Source organism: Ambystoma mexicanum, chromosome 10 (genome assembly GCF_040938575.1).
Source record: "Ambystoma mexicanum isolate Mex_15411 chromosome 10, UKY_AmexF1_1, whole genome shotgun sequence".
Classification (NCBI taxonomy): Eukaryota; Metazoa; Chordata; class Amphibia; order Caudata; family Ambystomatidae; genus Ambystoma; species Ambystoma mexicanum.
The window spans coordinates 1,122,494,510-1,122,513,373 of record NC_090932.1 but is presented as its reverse complement, the minus strand read 5'-3'; the positions used below and the strand labels follow the sequence as shown (position 1 = coordinate 1,122,513,373).

General features: G+C 47.1%; 1 protein-coding gene across 3 annotated transcripts in view; it reads left to right on the top strand.

The window, feature by feature from the left end:
- The window catches only part of LOC138492054 (protein transport protein Sec24C-like), a 255,965-nt gene that overhangs the window by 79,515 nt on the left and 157,586 nt on the right, over nt 1–18,864 (top strand). For all 3 annotated transcript variants that reach the window (XM_069619003.1, XM_069619001.1, XM_069619002.1), the window contains exons 5-8: nt 808–876; nt 1,718–1,829; nt 2,188–2,315; nt 17,506–17,644. In XM_069619003.1, coding sequence (XP_069475104.1) covers nt 808–876; nt 1,718–1,829; nt 2,188–2,315; nt 17,506–17,644 — 448 coding nt within the window. The remainder of the gene's footprint in view (nt 1–807; nt 877–1,717; nt 1,830–2,187; nt 2,316–17,505; nt 17,645–18,864) is intronic.

The following is an 18,864-nucleotide window of genomic DNA, read 5'->3' as shown; positions in this document are numbered from 1 at the left end:
CAAAGCTGGTGGCATACTAGAAGGGAAAGTCATTATGGCCTGTCTAACAAGGCTCAGTATGTGCCTGCTGAGTTCCTCCATGTGAAGCAGCAAAGTGGAGCCAGCCAGAGCAGTACATGCCACATGACAGCCACCCCAGTGACACTGGCACAGTTGCATGTATGTGTGTGCCTGCATGCCCTCTGAACTAGTTATTTGCCCCTGGTAGCATGGCTGCCTGGCTGCTTCCCACATCACATGCCTGAGCCACCCACCACCAGGAGCATTGCTGATCGCTATATAATAGCAAAGTGGCACCAATGTAATGCAGGCTATTGGAGCAATGCACAAGCATGGCCAGCATGAGCGCTCCGTGTTTTCTTCCTTTCCAACTCATTGTTATTCATGAAAAGGGATAACTCGAAAAGCCACTCCAGCGTGGGCCATCAGCTTCATGAATAACAATGTGCCAGCTCAGGACGCAGAGGTCCGTTCCCTATGCACACTGTTGTTTCTTGCTGTGTAACTATGACTAACAGTTAAAAAATTAAACTGAGTCTGAGACAATAAGTGGCGGCACACAGAAATAAGTGACCGGGCAAAGTACTGTCAGACATCCCGGCCCATAAATGAAGCACTACTAATCGCAGCAGGTGCCTTATCTTTTACTACCAGCTTTATTCAGAATGTGGGAATGGGCCTAATGTTTGTATCAGTCTTATTTAGACTAATTGCCTCCTGGCCAAATGTACTCGCTGGCAGCTTGCCTCCTAGCCGCACTTCGCAAAACACCAGGTTCACGCTCTCTTTCCTTATTCTCTCTTTTAGGAGGAAGTCCGGCTGGCCACTGCTAAATCTCTGCAGTCTGATGGAGACCTCAGTGTTACTCCCAGCGTGGTGAGCTCCTTTTCATGCCACCTCCTTTTTGAATGCAAACATAGAAGGGTTGAAACCTTAACACATAGGCCATCACGTCGCCCCTTGTGCCACCTGACTAGCTAGATGACTCCCACCCCTCCCCGCCACCCGGTACCCCTCTTCTGTGCCCCTCTGTATCCTAACCCCTGCTGTATATCTGTTCTGGTACCTCTGAAAAGCACTCTGTTATGCATCTCTACTGTTGTATACCTCTGTAAAGCGCTCTGTTGCTTCTCAAAGCCAGGTCTGCGCTCATTCAATACCATTATAATAAATGAAACCCACGTAAGACCCTTGTCCAACCTATTGTGCTTATTTTCATATCTTCTGGAGCTTCACTCACCCTTTAAGACCTCCGGCTTTACCTCACAATGCCACAAGTAACCAGTTGCTTTATCTGTTTCAGGCAAATTTAAATGTATTTAGTTTATCACATTACATTTACTGAACATGGACCCACTCAGCTTTCTCTTATGGAACCTTCCCTGTCTTCAAGGCATTACTCGCTCTTAAACTCCTCCAATGAACCACTCCTGAATTCTCTTATTCACTGACTGCCTGACTTACTATACCCCTTTGTTCATCACTGTAGCGTAATGCCTCACTCACTAATGCACTTGTATTCACATGCTGTGACTCATTTGATCACTTGGCTTGTGGGTGCAAATTCCCACACATTCCGTCACTTACTTTGTCCCTTTGCTCATTCTAGGTGGTGAAATTCATCAATCACCCATTAATTCACTCGCCAACTCTCTCAATCTGCCCATTAACCATAACAGCAGGCACAAATAATGACTCAAGTCATCTCTTTCCACAGGTGCGAGCCATTGAGGATGACAAGCTGTTATGGGAGTCACAGGTGTTTGTGACGGATGTCAGGGGGCAGATACCTCCACTGACCAGCACTCACTTCACTGTTGAGGACCAAGGTGAGTACAAGACCTTCACTCAGTTCCACTTCCTTCAGTAGTTATAACTCTCACCAAAGTCCACCCTATGGACATTGTGAGATGCCCTTCACATGCCAGTGCATCCGAAAGGTTAGTACCACTTTCTGTGACAGAGTCAGTCAAATGTGAGTCCTATGCCCAAAGTGTCTGTGGGGCTCGGGCAGGGTCAGGCCCATGTCAGTTCAGTCAGGCAGTGACAGTAATGGTCTAGTATCACACAGGATACTTCAGGTAAGTGCAGTAGTGTTACAGCACTGTTCCAAAAGCACACAATGCATCTGCTGTTGACGGGAAGGTATACACGTCCTACTTTATCCCTTGTCTCTTTTTGTTCCAGGGAATGCCAGCCCCCGCTTCATCCGCTGCACAACCTACACCCTGCCCGCCACTGCCCAGCTGGCCGAGGTCTCACACTTGCCACTGGCAGCCATAGTGAAACCCTTGGCAATCCTACCACCAACAGAGGTGAGAGGTCCTACACTACTCACCCATTCCACGCTGCACATCCTTCACCATACTATCACAGCCCAGAAACCAACCGGCAAATCGAAGCCAAATTATTGGTTCACTTTCCTTATTGGATTCAACAGAAAATCTGAGAATTAGGTTTCACTGAGCCCGTAGGGTGGGGATCTCGAATAGGAATGGAATACTATGCAGTAATAGTCACTCACAGTCCTTAATTTAAGTGTCCTGCATTTCTTTCTTGGATCTTTGCATAGTCTTTCTTGAATTGGGCTGTTCTTGTCAGGAGTTGTGTTGGTCTGTCGGGACTTCTAGATTACCTGCCACCACCACCACTGGGGTCTTGGGTCGTCTTGACGGAGGCCAGGCATCAGGTACTGTTGCTGGTGTTGGACTGCAGGGTTAGCAGGATTCACTTGCTTGGCCTGTCTTTGCCTGACTCATGTGGTTATTCACAGATTGCTGTCAGGGCGAGGTGATGGCTCCAACAGAGAAGACGCAGTATTGTTCCCTTGACTGTGAGAAAGAAACCCTAATGCCAGAGTTTTTAATGGCCTGCTGCCATTATTCAGAACCCTTTAATTGTGAGGTCTTTAAAACCGACTTCTGTTAAGCATCTTAAGCAGAACTTTATGCACCCTTCACATGTAGATAACCCCTTTAAAACTCCTTTGATATCATCATCATCATCATCATCATCATCATCATCATCAGGCTTTATTTGACAGTCATTAACCACATACAAATACAGTGCATTATACATAGAATAATGAGTCATAAATGACCATACAGATAAGATGTGTTCATATAAAACATCATATTGGGCTAGAATTTCAAGGAATAAAATCTGAAGACCCCTATCAACAGGAGCATATTAAAAGCAGTTCATCCCTATCACGGCGGTTATTTATCTCTGTTTAGTACTTGCGGAAGTAACATGGTTGGCGACCCTTTGGATCAACCAACCATAAGTACCGTTTAAATCATAACATTTGTGCAGTTTATCATAATAGTGTGGGCGTGCAGTTATTAAGTGCAAGCGTGTCTCACATCTTTATATCCTTAGTGCATTGTTGTGCCCCCAGGAATGGGGTTTATGCATGGTAAGTGCATGGATTATATCATAATTATAATTGGTTATTTATAACGTACGTAATACCCAGAGGCTTCTAAGCACAGACCCGGGAATGGAACCTGTGTTGCTCTGCGTTATTTTGCTTCCAAGGCGAACGGGTTGCCCCTGAGCTATCCTCTGGGCCCGATAATTAAAACCTGCAACGTGGGTCACGGTCAAGCTCTAGGCAGAGCCACTATTCAGTGCACTTGATCTTATGTGCCATGCCTGATACAGGTAGGATGCCACAAAGTACACTATGTTGGTGTTTTGGGAGTGGTGAAATAGTACTAAAGCATCCCTTGTGTGTCGAATACCATAGTTGTTACAATGTGATTTTAGGCACCTATTCCTTGCACCAGTATATCTCTCACAGAAAAACAGAAAGTGGCTTGTGGTCTCCCTTGATTGGCCGCAAATCTGGCAGGTATAATTTATTGCTGCATCCCCTGCCAGATTTAGCTGGTCCATGCTGAATCTCATGTAAAGGTGACGGGCTAAGGGGGGGTGTGGCCACATCCAAGTAGGTTTCAAACCCCTGAGCCATTTTGCATTCCAGGTATAAAATAAAACATGGTCAGGTTTGCGCAGACGTTCAGCGTGTCTACTACCACTGTATCCCGCACTATATTCTTTAGTCTGCCACTAGCACCTCTCAATATGCTTGATGGATTGGACCAGTATGCTCCTAGATGGTGACTAGTTAGGTACCCTTTCACATGAGCAAACAAAGGCAGGAAGCGAGCACCCTCTTGGTCCATCAGGTGCGATAGGGCATTGCGGTTTACACCGAGCTCGTGTGTGGTCCAAACTCTAATCCAATAGAGTATTACTAATAGAGTGTAACAAACACTTTAATCCAAAATAATTGGACAATCCAGTCCCACACCTCCCCCCCAAAAGACTGAGTCCTGTAGGCTATCATTTTTAAAGTACCAGCACCTGCCTCCAGCACCCTTGCCTGGCACTACGAGAATGGCTACCACTGGTTCATGATCGGATAAGGCATGTTCCAAAATCTTGCAGTCAGAAAACCACCCGGACCCGCTATCGGAAGCAAGAAAATAATCTAGCTGGGATACAGAACCGTCCACTGATGGCCGAAATGTGTACCCCTTTTCTGTAGTGTTCCTGGCCCTCCACACATCTACCAGGCCCTTGTTAGCGCATAACTGCTGCAATTTCCCTTTGGTCGCCCCTCTGCTGAGCCCCCCCGGACCTATCTAATAGATTATTCATGACTGCATTAAAGTCCCCTGCCCAGAGTATCATGTTACCTGGGTGCCTCCTATGAGTTCTAATGTCCTTATGGACTCCATGTTTGGGCTGTAATAATTCATGAGGGTGAACCCCTGCCCCTGAATGATCCCATTAAGGATCAGGACTCTCCCCTAGTCACCCCTCCACCCCTCCACACGTCTGTGCACTGAAATCCCGCTGTGCCTCTGACCAGTGCACAGGCCCTTGGGAATAACTTGAGTATGAGGTAAATTATCTGCGTTATCCCCATCCCCTGTCGAAAGCTGATTCACTGCTGGGCAGGAAGTGGGTCTCTTGAAGGAAAGCTATGTCTACATTATGCTGCTGCATATACAAGAACCCTACAGGCTTTTGATGGCCAATTGAGCCGCTTACATTCCCCAATGCACCTGTTAAGAACCCACCCTCACTTCAGCACATTCCCACTGAGCCAAACTAGACAGAAAACCCAACTCACCCTAGTATCCCGCACTCTACTCCCAATCCTCCAGTTAAGTGCCCACCTCCTTCCCAACTTATATTCATTGAGCCAATGCATGGGGCTCACCCAAGACCCAGCTACCACCCACCGACCTTAGTCAAACATATAGCTCTGGCAGTAGATTACCCTCTTTATGGCAATGACCCCTGCCTGGTGTTGGCAGTGAGCTTTTGGATTACCTTAACCCAGGTCTCTGGGAGAGGATCCGTCCCAACCCCTTTCATTATTTGCCGACCCAGTACCCTTCTCCACATTGTCCAAGAAGTCGATCGCCTCCTCCGGTGATTGGAAAAAAACAGCTCTACCCTTATGCTCCACTCGCAGCCGTGCCGGGAACAGCATGGCATATTTGTAGACTTGGCTTGGAGCCTTTTTTTTTTTACCACTATAAAGCTCTTCCTGGACACTTGTACCTTGTTGGAAAAGTCAGGAAAGAGCCGGTTCTGATCACCTCCGTAACTAAGAGTGCCCAATTCCCTGGAGCGCTGCAGTGTAAAGTTGCAGTCGCAATAGTTGAGTAGCCTGGCACTGATGGGCCTGGGTGGCACCCCTGTTATTGGTGGACGTCCTCTCGGTATGCAATGTGCTCTCTCCACCACAAACAAGGACAAAAAGCCCCTTTCTTCCAGCACAGCCCGCAGCATTGACTCTACCCATTGTTCCATGGGGCCCTTAGCCAATGCCTCCGGCACACCTAGTATCCTGAGATTATTTCGGTGGGACCTGGATTCTAGATCGTCGTGTTTCTCCTGCAGCTCCTTGGCTGCCTTTTTTAGTTGAGTCACTTCCCGCGCCGCTGACTTTGATACATCTTCAAACGAGGATAGACACTGCTCTGCCTCATCCAACCGATCACCATGTCTGTTAAGTGTGACCTGCATGTGATCGACCTTGCAGGTGAGTGTGTCCAGCTTGCTGTCCAGTGAGCTGATCCCGATTGCAGCTGCATCAGGATCTCTTTGATATGCTGCAGGGTGTCAGAGGAGGGTTCAGCTCGGCGCTCAAACTCAACATTCGAGTCCTGCTGGCCTCTGGTCAATTGTTTTGACTGGGAGGGAGTAGCAAAAGGGAGTTTGGATTGCAACCTATCCCCTTCCCCCATCTTTGTCAATGAATTAGGAGAACACAGCTGATTCAGAGAGCAACCTAGACTGTATCCGGCCCACTCACCCCTCCACAGTGGTCCCTCCAATGTCAGTTGTTGGCTGTAGCCCTGCCACCTAGTCCAGTTCCTCTGACCATCCTCTTGTGGCAAGCCCAGAGTACCAACCCCCTCTGTCTGGGCCCTGCGGACCGTGTCTTAGACCAGTTCAGGGGGAATGTGTGACTGCACCTGCATCCCTTATGCTGGACAAGGTACCGACCCAGCCGTATCCTACCCAGTATCATACAGCAGCATGCAGTGCCTGGGGTCGCTTGGTCCACACAGAGAGATGTAGCACCTTCCATATTGGTTGCTCCTTCACGGCACAGTTCCAGCCTTTCACCTGAAGAGGCCCTTAGTATTTCTACACACACAAGTACAACCTGTAGTCCAACCGTTTCAATCAATGAATCTGGATGTTTCACCCAGATATTATGTGCCCCTCAGTTTCTCACTAAATCTCAGGAGTCTCGCTGTCACCACCTCTGCCCAGCCATACACTAGCAGAGATCAGGATCGTAATTTTCTCAGGTAAGTGGTGGGTTGGGGGGGAGGGGTCAGAGTCCTGACCTCCTTCAGACACCAGGTCGTATCTCCAAATCAATTGGCAGCAACCCGGGCCGCCACAAGGCACTCAAGCGTGGGGTTGTGATCTTATGTGTCCCTACTCCACTCGCGCAGGGGATCCATCACCGAACTTTCACAACCATTCCAGTGTCTGCCCCTGCCTCAGCTGATTCCCGCCTCATCACAGCCGGACTCAGTCTGTCCCTCACGTTGGGGGCTGAGGGTGCTGAGTCGGCAGCCGAGACAGCCTATTTGTGGCATGGAGCTGTGTGTGGTCTGTGTCTGCTGTTAGGTGTTGAAGCCGGGGATAATTCTGGTGGCGGCAGCCCTCCACAGTCGATTACACCGCTGCGCGAGGCCACGCAGGGTACAGAAGTGGGCTAAACGTTGCTGCAGCTCCTCCCTCCAGGTACGTAGCATGCAGTCAGTCTCTCACCAGGTGCCTTCGCAGGTCATGTTGTCCTCACTGAGTTCCCAGCATCTAAGACCGGAGATAAACCCTGCAGGCAGGTGCACAGAGTCTTCATGGGTGCCTGCCAGGGGTATATGAGGGCAACAAAGCTCAGAGAAGGAGGTTCAGCTCTTGAGCACCCCCCCCCCCTGTCTGGTTCATCCGTAACCAGATCAACGGGCATAAAGTCTGGTCCTGGGGCCTTGCCCCAATGTTATAATGTTATTGTGTCCCGGGATTCCATAATTTCTAACCGAATTGGGCGTGTAGTGCCTTTCTAGTTTGTGGCCTCCCTGCTGTGATCTGGGGATCGAGTGTACCTCTCGTTCCATACAGGTTCTGGAAATGTGCTTTCCATGCAGACAGCGTGCTGTTGTCTGCAGGACCATTAGCATTGGCTTCTGTACTTCCGCTGACAATTCCCCAGAAAAGTTTAGAGTCCCCCTGGTTAGTTGCCTCTTGAGGTTTTACCAATTCTTGTCGAACAAACACATCCTTTTTGGTTTTTATTGAAACTGCCTGTACAGCGCTCTCCTTGAACTCCGTTCATCCCGATTGATACCCTTGTTGCTTTTTAAGCAGGCCAGGACGCCTAACTTGGCTTTCTTGCACTCTGTGTTGTACCAATAGGCCCCTTTAGTAGCATCTTTTTAAATTTTCTTACACAGTTTTTAGTTACAAAGGGCAGTAAGCCCAGGGTTAACTTGGCGTATGCTTTGTTGGTCTGTGGTGTCCAGTGAAAGCATGTGTCAAAGGTCTGGAAGGGCTGTATCAAAGATTTCTGGAATGAGGGAGGGGAGATCCAGATCTGTTCACCTTATCCTTTTTTCGATTCGGAGGGGATTACTGGGCCTATGCTGAAGAGCTTTCTTGAGCATACCAATATACATCCGGCTCAACATCAGGGGCTTATGATCACTTCCCAAGATGTCAAGGACTTTCAAGTTTATTGCAAATGGCCACAGCCCCACGGACAGGAAGACACAATCTATGTTTGTGGCTCCATCAACCCCTATGAAGGTGGGTCTTGCCGGCTGATCATCCGTAAACCGCCCATTGCATGCCCATTCCTCTGTCCCTCCATGTCCAGTAGGGGTTCTATTTGTAGATTCAAATCCCCCACCACTGTAACGCTAAGGGCTTCCCCCACCATGGCTTTCCTTGATTCCATTCGTCTTTTTTATCTCCTATATTGTATTTGGTGTATGTTTGTTCGAGACCCGGTTATAAACATTAACAAGGGTTAATGTGTCACCACCGCGAGAGCCAAACTCCAACATTTGTTTGTAGCTGTGCACAGACGTTACAAGAAAGTTTGAAGCTTACCAACAGTACAACAGGGGAGCCGGATTCAATGGATACCATTTCCCAATCCAGAGCGGTTTTAATCCATATGGACAGCCAACTGAGTGTCTGCCCTTTTTCCCTTTGACAGCTGGTATATCATGTGTGTCATAACCTGGGAAAGGGACTGGCTGTACTTCCCAGGTTTCCTGGAAGCATACTTGATATCTGATGTTTAAATAGATACAAATGTGCAACAACATAACTTAAAACACTATGGCAATCCTTTTGACTTCAACTCCCAGAAAGCTTTAAGTACTGGGACAAAGAAGAGAAGTAAAGAGTCAATGATGATCAACAGCAGTGCCGATAGTAATGTGCAGTCTTGTTGTTGTCCTTTCACTCAACTGCATGGGACATTTAAATCAGAAAAACACCTGCAGGCGGGCAGAGAAACACCTGCAGGCGGGAGAAGGAGAAAGTGAAGGAGAAACCTGATAGGGCTGCAGAGTGCACACAGCAGGAAGCCGGGCCGTGGAGATAGGCAAACATACAGGATTGAACCATGCTGGAGGAGATAGGTGCACCTGACCTGCCACTTGTCAATCTGATGTACCAGGGTGGTGGGAGACCCAACAGAGTGTGGCGGGCTCCGGGAAAGTGCAGTATAGGAATCTGCAACTGCAGAGAGGTTGTCCACAACGTTGTCGGAGCAGAAAGCAGTGCCCGCATCGGCGAGGGACCACAAAGCTGGCAGATGACCGGGAAAGGAGTTTCACAAGCTGTAGAAGTCAACAGGAGATACTGGTGAGTTGGCCCTTTTGATAGTGGTAACCCCGGGGCGTTCCGACAGGTACATGGACAATTAAGTGAAAGTTTTGAATACCGACCAAATAGAATTACAGAGAGAACAAGAGGGCAAATGTGGTGCAATTCTCCTGATAAGAGATGTGAGTTGGGGGAGACTTGGAACCAGCATTGCCATAAGCCAAAAGGCATAATGAGAGAAACAAAGATGCAGAAGTTGTACAATTCTCCTGACATGAGATGTCAGTTAGGGGAAAGAGACATTGTAAGAGAAGTTGACAAAAGGAGCTTGAACACATCCTCATATAGGGGAGGTCAGTATGGGGGAATTTTGTGTAAGTGTTAACTGAAGTCCACAAGGTTGTGCTACTGAGGAGATGCAAATGTGAAAACATTTAAGCGAAAAGTGAATGTTGCAAAGAGACCTGATAAGAGCATCAGGTAGCAAAACCTTTTTGAAAGAGATACCTGGCAGTAACTCTCCTGTACTCACACCAGGGGATCTGTGCGAGTCAAAAGGGGGATATTCCTGGCAGGAGAGTAAACCAGGATATACAGAGTTTTCACTTGAACCTTCTTTGGAAAAAGATACCTGGCAGGAGAGTACACCAATGGTTCTATGTGAGCCAAAGGGGGATATTCCTGGTATGGAAGTGTACCAGGACATGTAATGTTGTGCTGAAGAGGAGTTTTCTAAGTCCTATTAAGTCTTTGTTGAAATTGGGTATTTCAGTGGAGGAGTTCCTGGCAGGGGAGTACACCAGGAAATACAATGGGCATCATTACGGGTCTGGCAGACTTGTAATGAATTACCGGCGCCGAACTTCGCTGTAACACTGGGGTATTCCGACCCCAGTGGCTAGGAAGTCAGGCGCCAGTAATTTTGTAAGTCCCCATTCCCATGGAGTCCCAGAGGACTCCATGGGAATGGGGACCACGGAAGCACTGGCACCGTTAACAACGGTGCTTCTGTGAAACGCTGCAGGCAGGTGCCGTTCCGCCCGCCTGGTCTAACCATGGCGGGCGGGATGGTACCTGCATGCAGAGGCGTACTGTGCCAGTCTGGAAACACTGGTGCCAATAGGCTTATCGGCACCAGTGTTTCCGAACCGGCACAGTCGTAATGAGGCCCAATGACTTTGTTTATATGAAGCCTTTTTTTTAAAAGAACATTTTTGCTTTGGCAATCTGAAAGACTATTAAAGACTGTCTTTCAATATATTTCCCCTATTGTAAAAAGAACATTTGCCTTGTCATCTTAAGGGGATTACCCAGGAAAGAGAAATGTTCATTACCCTTAATGGAACATGGTGAAACATAGGCCCTCATTACAACTCAGGCGTTAAGGGTTAACGCCACCGTTAACCCTTAACGCCTGATTCCCACCTTAACGCCTGCTTTTTGCAGGCGTTAAGTTCCATGGTGCTAAGGCACCTTGGTGCTAATTACGGCACCGTAATTTACGGTGCCGTAATTAGCGCCTTCCCCACTCCCATTATGCCCTATGGGGCAAAAATGGGAATGGGGAAGGGAAAATGGGAAATGGGGATTTACCGCACCACTCACCTTGTAATGGGGCGGTAAATCCGCCATCCACCATGGTGTAAACATAGTTTACACCATGGTGGTAAAGTTGGTGCACTTAGCACCTCAGTTGTAATGCCTTTTCCTCAAAAAGTTCAGGGGAAGGGAGACTAAATCGTGGAGGCAAGGGTTGTTTTGTTGAAACTGTGTGTATATATATATATATATATATATACATACAGTGAACTTATTTTAGTTTTAGTATGTAGGGACATTGGGCCTCATTCCGAGTACGGCGCTAACCAATGGCGCTATTAACGCCTTGGTTGACGCCGTACCCGGACCGGCAGCGCCTTGGTGGATGGCGGAATTACCGCCCCATTCCAAGGTTGGCGGGGCGGTAATTCCCCAATCCCCATTTACCCTTCCCCATTCCCATTCTTGCCCCATAGGGCATAATGGGAGTGGGGAAGGCGTCAATTACGCCACCGTAAATTACGGTGGCGTAATTAACATCAAGGTCCCTTAGCGCCATGGTTTTTAACACCTGCTAAAAGCAGGTGTTAAAACCACCATGGCGCAAAGGGAACTCGGAGTATGGCGGTAAGGGATTACCGCCACCGCTCTCGTTAGCGGTGGCCGCTATCCCTTACCGCCATACTCGGAATGAGGCCCATTCTCTTTTAGTTAGGGCAAGATAAGCATTTTTCCAAATCCCTTTTTCTTTAATTAAATATGGCGAATACTTAGAATGTTGCAACTTTGTGTCCGCCTCTCATTGCTGAACCCTCACACCTAACTTTTAGTGGTTCTCTATTCTCTGCCTTTCTCTGCTCCTCTTTTTCTCTTGTCATCTTCCTCCTCTTCATTCCACTTATTAACCTCTGCATTCCCTCCTCCTCCTCCTCTCTCACTCTCTCCCTCCCCTCTCTATCTCTCTCTCTCTCTCTCTCTCTCCTATTTTTTGCATACTTGGTCTCTCTGTGCCATCTCCTTCCATCTACTCCATTCCTCCACCTCTTGCTTTCCCTCTTCTACCCCCGCTCCAACCTTGTCTCTCCCTTCTTCATCTTTCCACTTTTCTTCTGCGCCTCAACTTTTAAAAGGTCACTCTTCACACTACTTTCTTGCACCACCTCACATTCCACCTTTGCTGTCTTCTCCCCCTCTCATCCCTCTATTCTTTCTCTCTCTCTCCTGCTCTTCACTCTCCTGATTCTCCCTTCTCTGCTCCTCTCACCATAACCTCTGCTCTTCTCTCTCCCTCTCTACTCTTCCACTTCTGTCTCGACCGCCTCCGCCCTTCTCTCTCCCACCTGGTTCTATATTTCTCTCCTTCTTCATCTTGATTTCTCCCTGTCATTCTTCCTCACAGTACAGCATCCTCCAAACACCTTTCTGTCCATACTCATGGTTCTCGAGGCTGTGAGCTGTGATGAATCCAATGGAGTCATCACTGATTCCCCAGCAGTAACCTCCTCCCATGTGGCCCGAGGGATGGTAGCCACTACCTGATCTTGATCCTGGGGACGGCTAATGAGGGAGGATCACATAGCAGGAGACAGCCTCTGGGGAGATGTCATGACTTCATTGGATGAATCATGGTATTCCCCATTTTCCTATGAAGAGAATCCCTTCATACCCAATATCCGAATGGCCTATTGCCATTCATCAACACAACCCTTTAGGGAAAATAGAGAACCCTTTTCCCAATACCCTATAGGCCACACTTCATCCGTGGTCTAAAATGTAAATCCCCAAAACTACCTTTTTTAGTTCTAGTTTTCCACCATATATAACTGGCTCATTCAGAACTGTTGAATGTGATTTTCCAAGTAACCCGAATCAATCGTCCTCAATGGACACCTTTTCCGACAATCACCAAAGTACTGGGATGAGGAAGAAGGCAAAACCAACGCAGAGCAGAGGGAGCCTCAATTAATGAGCGTGCAAGTTGTTTTCAAAATGCTTCTGAGCGCGGGACATTTAAAGATCGAAAGCAAACTCTCGGAGGCTGCTGCTGTTTTGGAGAAGTTGTTGCACCTCTCTGTGAGGCTTGTGGAGCTTGGAAGCACGAACCGTTATGGCAGAGCTGAGCGGCTCACCAGAGAGGAAGCAAAGAAATGCTGTGAGGACGGGATGCGCCGCAGACATGCCAGGAGCCAGTTTAAGACTCCAGCCTGGGCGTTCGGCAACCGAAGGAGGTAGCGTTTCACCCACCAGGACCTGGATAGAAGCAGGCGTGGGGAGGCTGTAAGGAAGGCATGGTATCAAACAGTAAGACAGACACAAGTGATCACAGTTCAAGGGTGTTTATTGAACTTCAAGTGGGTTTGGAAAATGCCCATCTAATCCCAAATCTAAAGATGGGAGCAAGCTACGACTATGAAATAATAATAATGCAGCCCTAGTCGAGTCTGTCATAATAAAAGTGCCTATACTAATAAACCTATTTCCAATCCTTACTTCTGAAAACAAATAGTGTGGGAAACAATGTTATGCAAAAGAAAAGTGTTCAAAAAATGAAATGTCGGGATATTCAAGCCATTGGCTTCTCTTCCCCACGTTTTCAGCATGGGACAAGGCGGCACACACGAGCGTAGCACACTCGTTGGCTTCTCTAGTATGCAGTTCAAAACCTAAACATCAGGGCCTTCTGTGCCAAAGTCTGTTTGACATTCAAAGTCTCTTATTTCTGAGGGCCTAATGCAACACGACAAACCTTAAAGTTCCTTTCTTCTCAGGATTTCACATGTACAACTTTTCGATTCACCCCGGGTCCCCATCTTCTGGGCTCAGACACACTTTAACACAAAACCTTCTTGGTCTATTCACTGTTCACCCCGGGTGCTGCTCTGCCGGGCTCATGCCCACTTTAACACAAAGCTTTCAATTGATCTCCCTCCACTGGGCTCGGACCAACTTTCTCTACTTTTCCAAGCTTTCTTTACTTCAGAAATTGAAGACTTTCACCTATGCGCAGGATTTTGCTTAACCCGTCGCAGGACCACTTCGATTCACAATTTCTTGCTCTTTTCTTGATATGAATTCTTTCTCACTTTCACTTTGCCAATTCTCTGCTGGATACCTTACAGAGACCTTTGACTGAGCACCCACCTGGTGCAGGACCACTCTGTCAAGGGTATTGTATCTTGCTTTAAAGGTTCAATCACTCATCAGCAGTTCAACTTTACTTGCGTACTTTATCACACGCATTTTAACAATATTCAATGCTATGTTCTTGCAGCCAAGGACAGTACCACAGCAGTACCACAGTACCACAGCAGCTGGCACTTCTCTCTGCCTTGATTATTGACGCAGCAGGGCCCTGGGTACCTCCGACACACAATGCAGGATTCTTCAGCCTGGTTTCCTGGTCTTATGCTTTCTATTCTCGAGGTTTCAGAAAAGTAGCAGTTCCTTGTCGAAAAGGTCAAGGGAACTTCCCTCCTTGCGATCCCTTTCTGTTTTGCCCTCTTTCTTCTCTTGTTAAACTGCCATCTCTGAACTGCTGTTTCCTTGTGTGCTTTGCCTTGATCAGAGGGTGCTCTCGTGCTGCGCCTTTTATCCGTGTGGCAAAGCTTAATGAAAGTGAGGTGTGTGTGATGGTCAGTTTATTACTATAAAGGTTGTGGATAAACTATTTGATACATTATCTTCCGAATGTACAGCCCTCTTTAGGGCCAACTGTGAGCACCAGTTCTTGATAGAGCAGAATTACTCTATCTCATTGTTCCATGATTTTTTGGTCGCTATGCCACAGGACCTCTTTATAACTGGTTGCCCCAGGCAAAAGCTTTTCAAGATTGAACAACTTCTAATGTTCAACGTATGTGTTACATTGTAGTGCCCACCTTTACCTTTGTTTTTGATGGTCAGTAATTGCCTGACCATTGTATTGGGACATGTCAGGTATACGGATCGGGTGTTAGTCTGTTTTCCCTCATCACGGGGCTGTCTGTGTGAAAGTGTTTGTGTTGTAAAAGTGGGGGTAAAGTCCCACTCCCCGACCCTCCCTGAAGACCTCTCAACCTGGTGATCCTCCCACACTGGTCCACCCCCAGGAACTGGATCCGAAAGTGATGGCCGTGTGTTGGCCACCTAGATGACAGATCCCCGGGGATTAGTGTGTGACACATCTTCTGGTTTCTCACATGACAAAGCCAAGAGAGAGACCAGAATGACGCAAGAGCAGTCCATAGTGGAAACCAGGCAGCAAAACTTTGCCACATAAGCACAAATGGGGTTGAGAACGCCAAGCAAAGCCGGTGAGCCAGCCCAGGCACAGAGGGGACCGCAGGGCATTTCGGTGACCACCTCTAATACTGACTATAACAATTAAAGCCTAAGAAACAGAGACAACAAAGAGACTGATAGAAAACAAAGAAGGCATATTGCAAATAAGGACCCCAGCTATATATGAATGTATGGAATGCAAATATGGTGTGATATACCAAAGGGGTATGTGACCCTGTGGAAGTAATAAAGGAACCACATGTGAATATAAGAAGTCCTGGCAGGGGAGTATATAAGGCAACATAAGTCTGAATACAAAAAGGCCTGGCAAGAGAGTATATTAGGCAGTCACAAGTCCATAATAAGTCCTGGCAGGGGAGTAACCAAGCCAGTGGCAAGTCAGAAAGCAACACAAACATATAAAGAAGGAACCTTTGACTTTTTTATTGAGGAAGAATCCAGGGGAAGGGAACCACCCTCTGGAACCATTGCTTTTTGGCTGGAGAATCATTTGTAAAGGGTAGAGAGGGCTCTTTTACCTTGGAGAACATTTTTGTTGGCGCCATTTAATTTTCCTTTACAGACTCTTTTTGAAATCAAAGAAGGTTAAAGACATTTCCCTTTTCAGTTTATAGTTTAGTTTATAGTGTGACTCAAGGACAGATGATTTTGACATCCTGACACAGACAGATCCTTGGTTTTTGGTAGGGAAACTCCTTTTATAGCAGGGTCAGAGTGGCCTTTTCCCAAACCTTTTTGTTTTTAATAAAAGTCTTTAACCAAAACTATGGCTAACTTGTGTCCGAGTTTCGTTCCTGACTCTTCACAGAGCTCTAGTGTCTTTTTACCCTTTCTGGATTTTGCGCATGGGTTTCTCAATTGAATCACTGTGTTCAACTGTGATCCTGATGCAGGTGTGCTACATGATTGATCAATACTTGTTTGAACTACAGAATTGGCAGGTGAGAATCCTCGGTTAGCGGTCCGCTCCGCCGGAAAGTAGTACATTCTTCAGCCGTCATCTTGTTGTTACTGCCAATGAAGAGGATGTCCGCTCTGTGTCTGAGATTCAGAGTCTCTCTCTCTCTCTCTCTCTCTCAAACAAAGTGATTCTGACTGTTTCCAGGGTGTGCAATCACATGCTGTTCCCCGAGTCTCTCGGATAGCCACGCTCAGGAACCAATGGCTTTTAGCAAATTATGCCTCACTTTTAGGAAGCCTGCGGATGGCCACTGTGGCAGCCCCACAAACTGCATGGTCTTTATCTGCATTTCTGTTTTTAGACCCATATTGTTTTCTATCCTTCTGCTTCCAAGGCTGGTTGATGGTGCGGAATAGACAGCTAGGAGTGGAACCAGTATCATCAACTAGCCTCAAACATGGGACTTAGTCACAACACCTAGTGATAGACCATCTCACACTGCACCCATCTCACCATGGGAGGACTCTCTACCTAACCAAAGGTCCCCATGTTTAGAGACACTGCCCCACGGTATCCTCACACACAAGAGAAGTCGCACAGTTACTCATTCACTAGCCATAGGTAACCAAAGGTCCAGGCAAGTATTTTAATTTCTCCTGCTCCTCTTAAAAGGGGGCTACTTATGTTCGCAGCAAAGAGCCTTTAGCTAAGCATCTCATTGTCTAGTGGCATATAAAGTAAGGCCTTTTTTACAAAATCTTCGGTGTGTGCTAACCCTTTGGTGGAGAGTGACTTAAACATATTCGCCTACTCGCTGGCGCTGCTACATGCATTGATTATACCTTTTGAAAAAGGAATGCTTGTTTCACCATGGTAAGCGACCAGGCAGAAATCGACAGATTTCTTAATAACTGATGGGTGGCTGTCTCTTTCTTAACCATATTGTTATTTTGGTGCCACCAAACTGGCAGGAAATCATTCTCCCCATTTCCCAAGAGGCCGCTTAACCACAGAAAAAGCACTACTGGGCTTATTCCCCAAATTTGAGACAAAGTACCTCAGTGTGCGCGAGACAGCATCTGCTTCCCTGAGTGCCCAAGGTGAGCCACCAAATCCACAAAAAAACAAAAAAGAATGCTCCCGAAAACTGTTTTATGGTACAACCTGTCCAGAATATCAAACTTTACACGCTTTTTGGTTCAAGATACAAAATTACTTTAAGAAATACATGCTTAATAGTTCTGGGATGTAGACGGGTGGGATATTTCCCGCAAAGCTCTGTAGTGACTTATTGCGATGGGGATGGTTTTAGCGATTTGGTTGGAATGTGAAAGTTAAAGCTTTAGGATTATTAATATGTTTACCTGCCCTGATGTCCCACTCTCTGGATGTAATTTCAGGCTCCACCCCCCCTTGCTGAAGGTGTGACTGGCGGACCTGTTCAATGCGGAGAATGTGGGGCACTTGTGTGTCCATTCATGCGGTTTGTAGAGGCAGGGCAGCGGCTCCACTGCGGGTTCTGTTCCTCACTCTCAGAAGGTGAGTCAGTCTCACAACAAATGCCAGATGGCATTCAGTACAGGATGCCATGTGTGCTAAGCCTGAAACTTAATTTTATAGCAATTCTGAACTGTGTTCACAGGGGATTGTGTCCATATCTTTTGTTTGGGTGTGGGACACTTAGAAGAACGTGACTTTCCTGCCCTTATTTCCTTTACAATTTGGAAACCACACGCATAATAAGAATTCAGTGCACAACCAGGCCAGCCTTCCCACGCATGTAAAAGTAACATGTAATCTAGAACCCACCTATCATCTCCAGGCATGTAACTGTAAAGACACTGAAAATCTGGGGCCAGACCAGAATGTCCCTTCCTTGCATGCTACCACACAAATGCAAGAAATCAAAAGCCCAATAAGCTCATCCCTCAAAGGTATGCTACAAAACAGATACAAGAAATTGAGAGCCCAATCATACTGACTCTCGAAGGAATGTGAAAGATAAAGGCATCCCACGTCCCACATCATACCCTGATCTCTCCACCCAGTATGTTATTGTAAAGGTACAAAGACTCTTGGGCCCATCTAGACTTTGGGCCCATCTAGACTTTCCAGGAATGTTATCGGATGCAGGAAATCACGACCCCAGCCATCCTGTTCCACTGAGATGATTCCAAACAAATGCAAGAAATTAAAAGTCCAACCAACACATCCCTCTCAGACATACTTCCAAACAAATCAAGACCTCAACCAGTCCATCGTTATCAGGTATTCTTCGGTACGGACAAGAAATTGAGAGCCTAACCAGCCCATTCCTCTCAGATATGCTACCAAGCCGATGCAAGAAATCAAGAGCTCAACCAGAGCCTGCCCGCAGGCCTGTAAAAGATGCAAGCAATCCAAGACCCACCTAGCCTAATCTCCTTACTAGGTATGTTACCATAAATAATGGGATAATATGGGGCGGAAGTACACTGCCCTTTTCAGGCATGTTACCTCAGAGGCACGTGACATCGAAAGCCCAAAGAGCCCTATGCTTTCACACAAATGCAAGAAATCGAGAGCCCAATCAATCACCTGTCTCAGGCTACCATCCAGATAAACAGATAAACAGTCTCCAGTGCCCAACCAGGCATATTTCCATACACATACACGGAATTTAGGGCTCAGCCAGCCTGCACTTCCCCAATATGTTACAGGTTAACCAGGCTTAACCAGCCTGTCCTACATTTTCCCTCCCAGGCATGCCATTTCTTTCA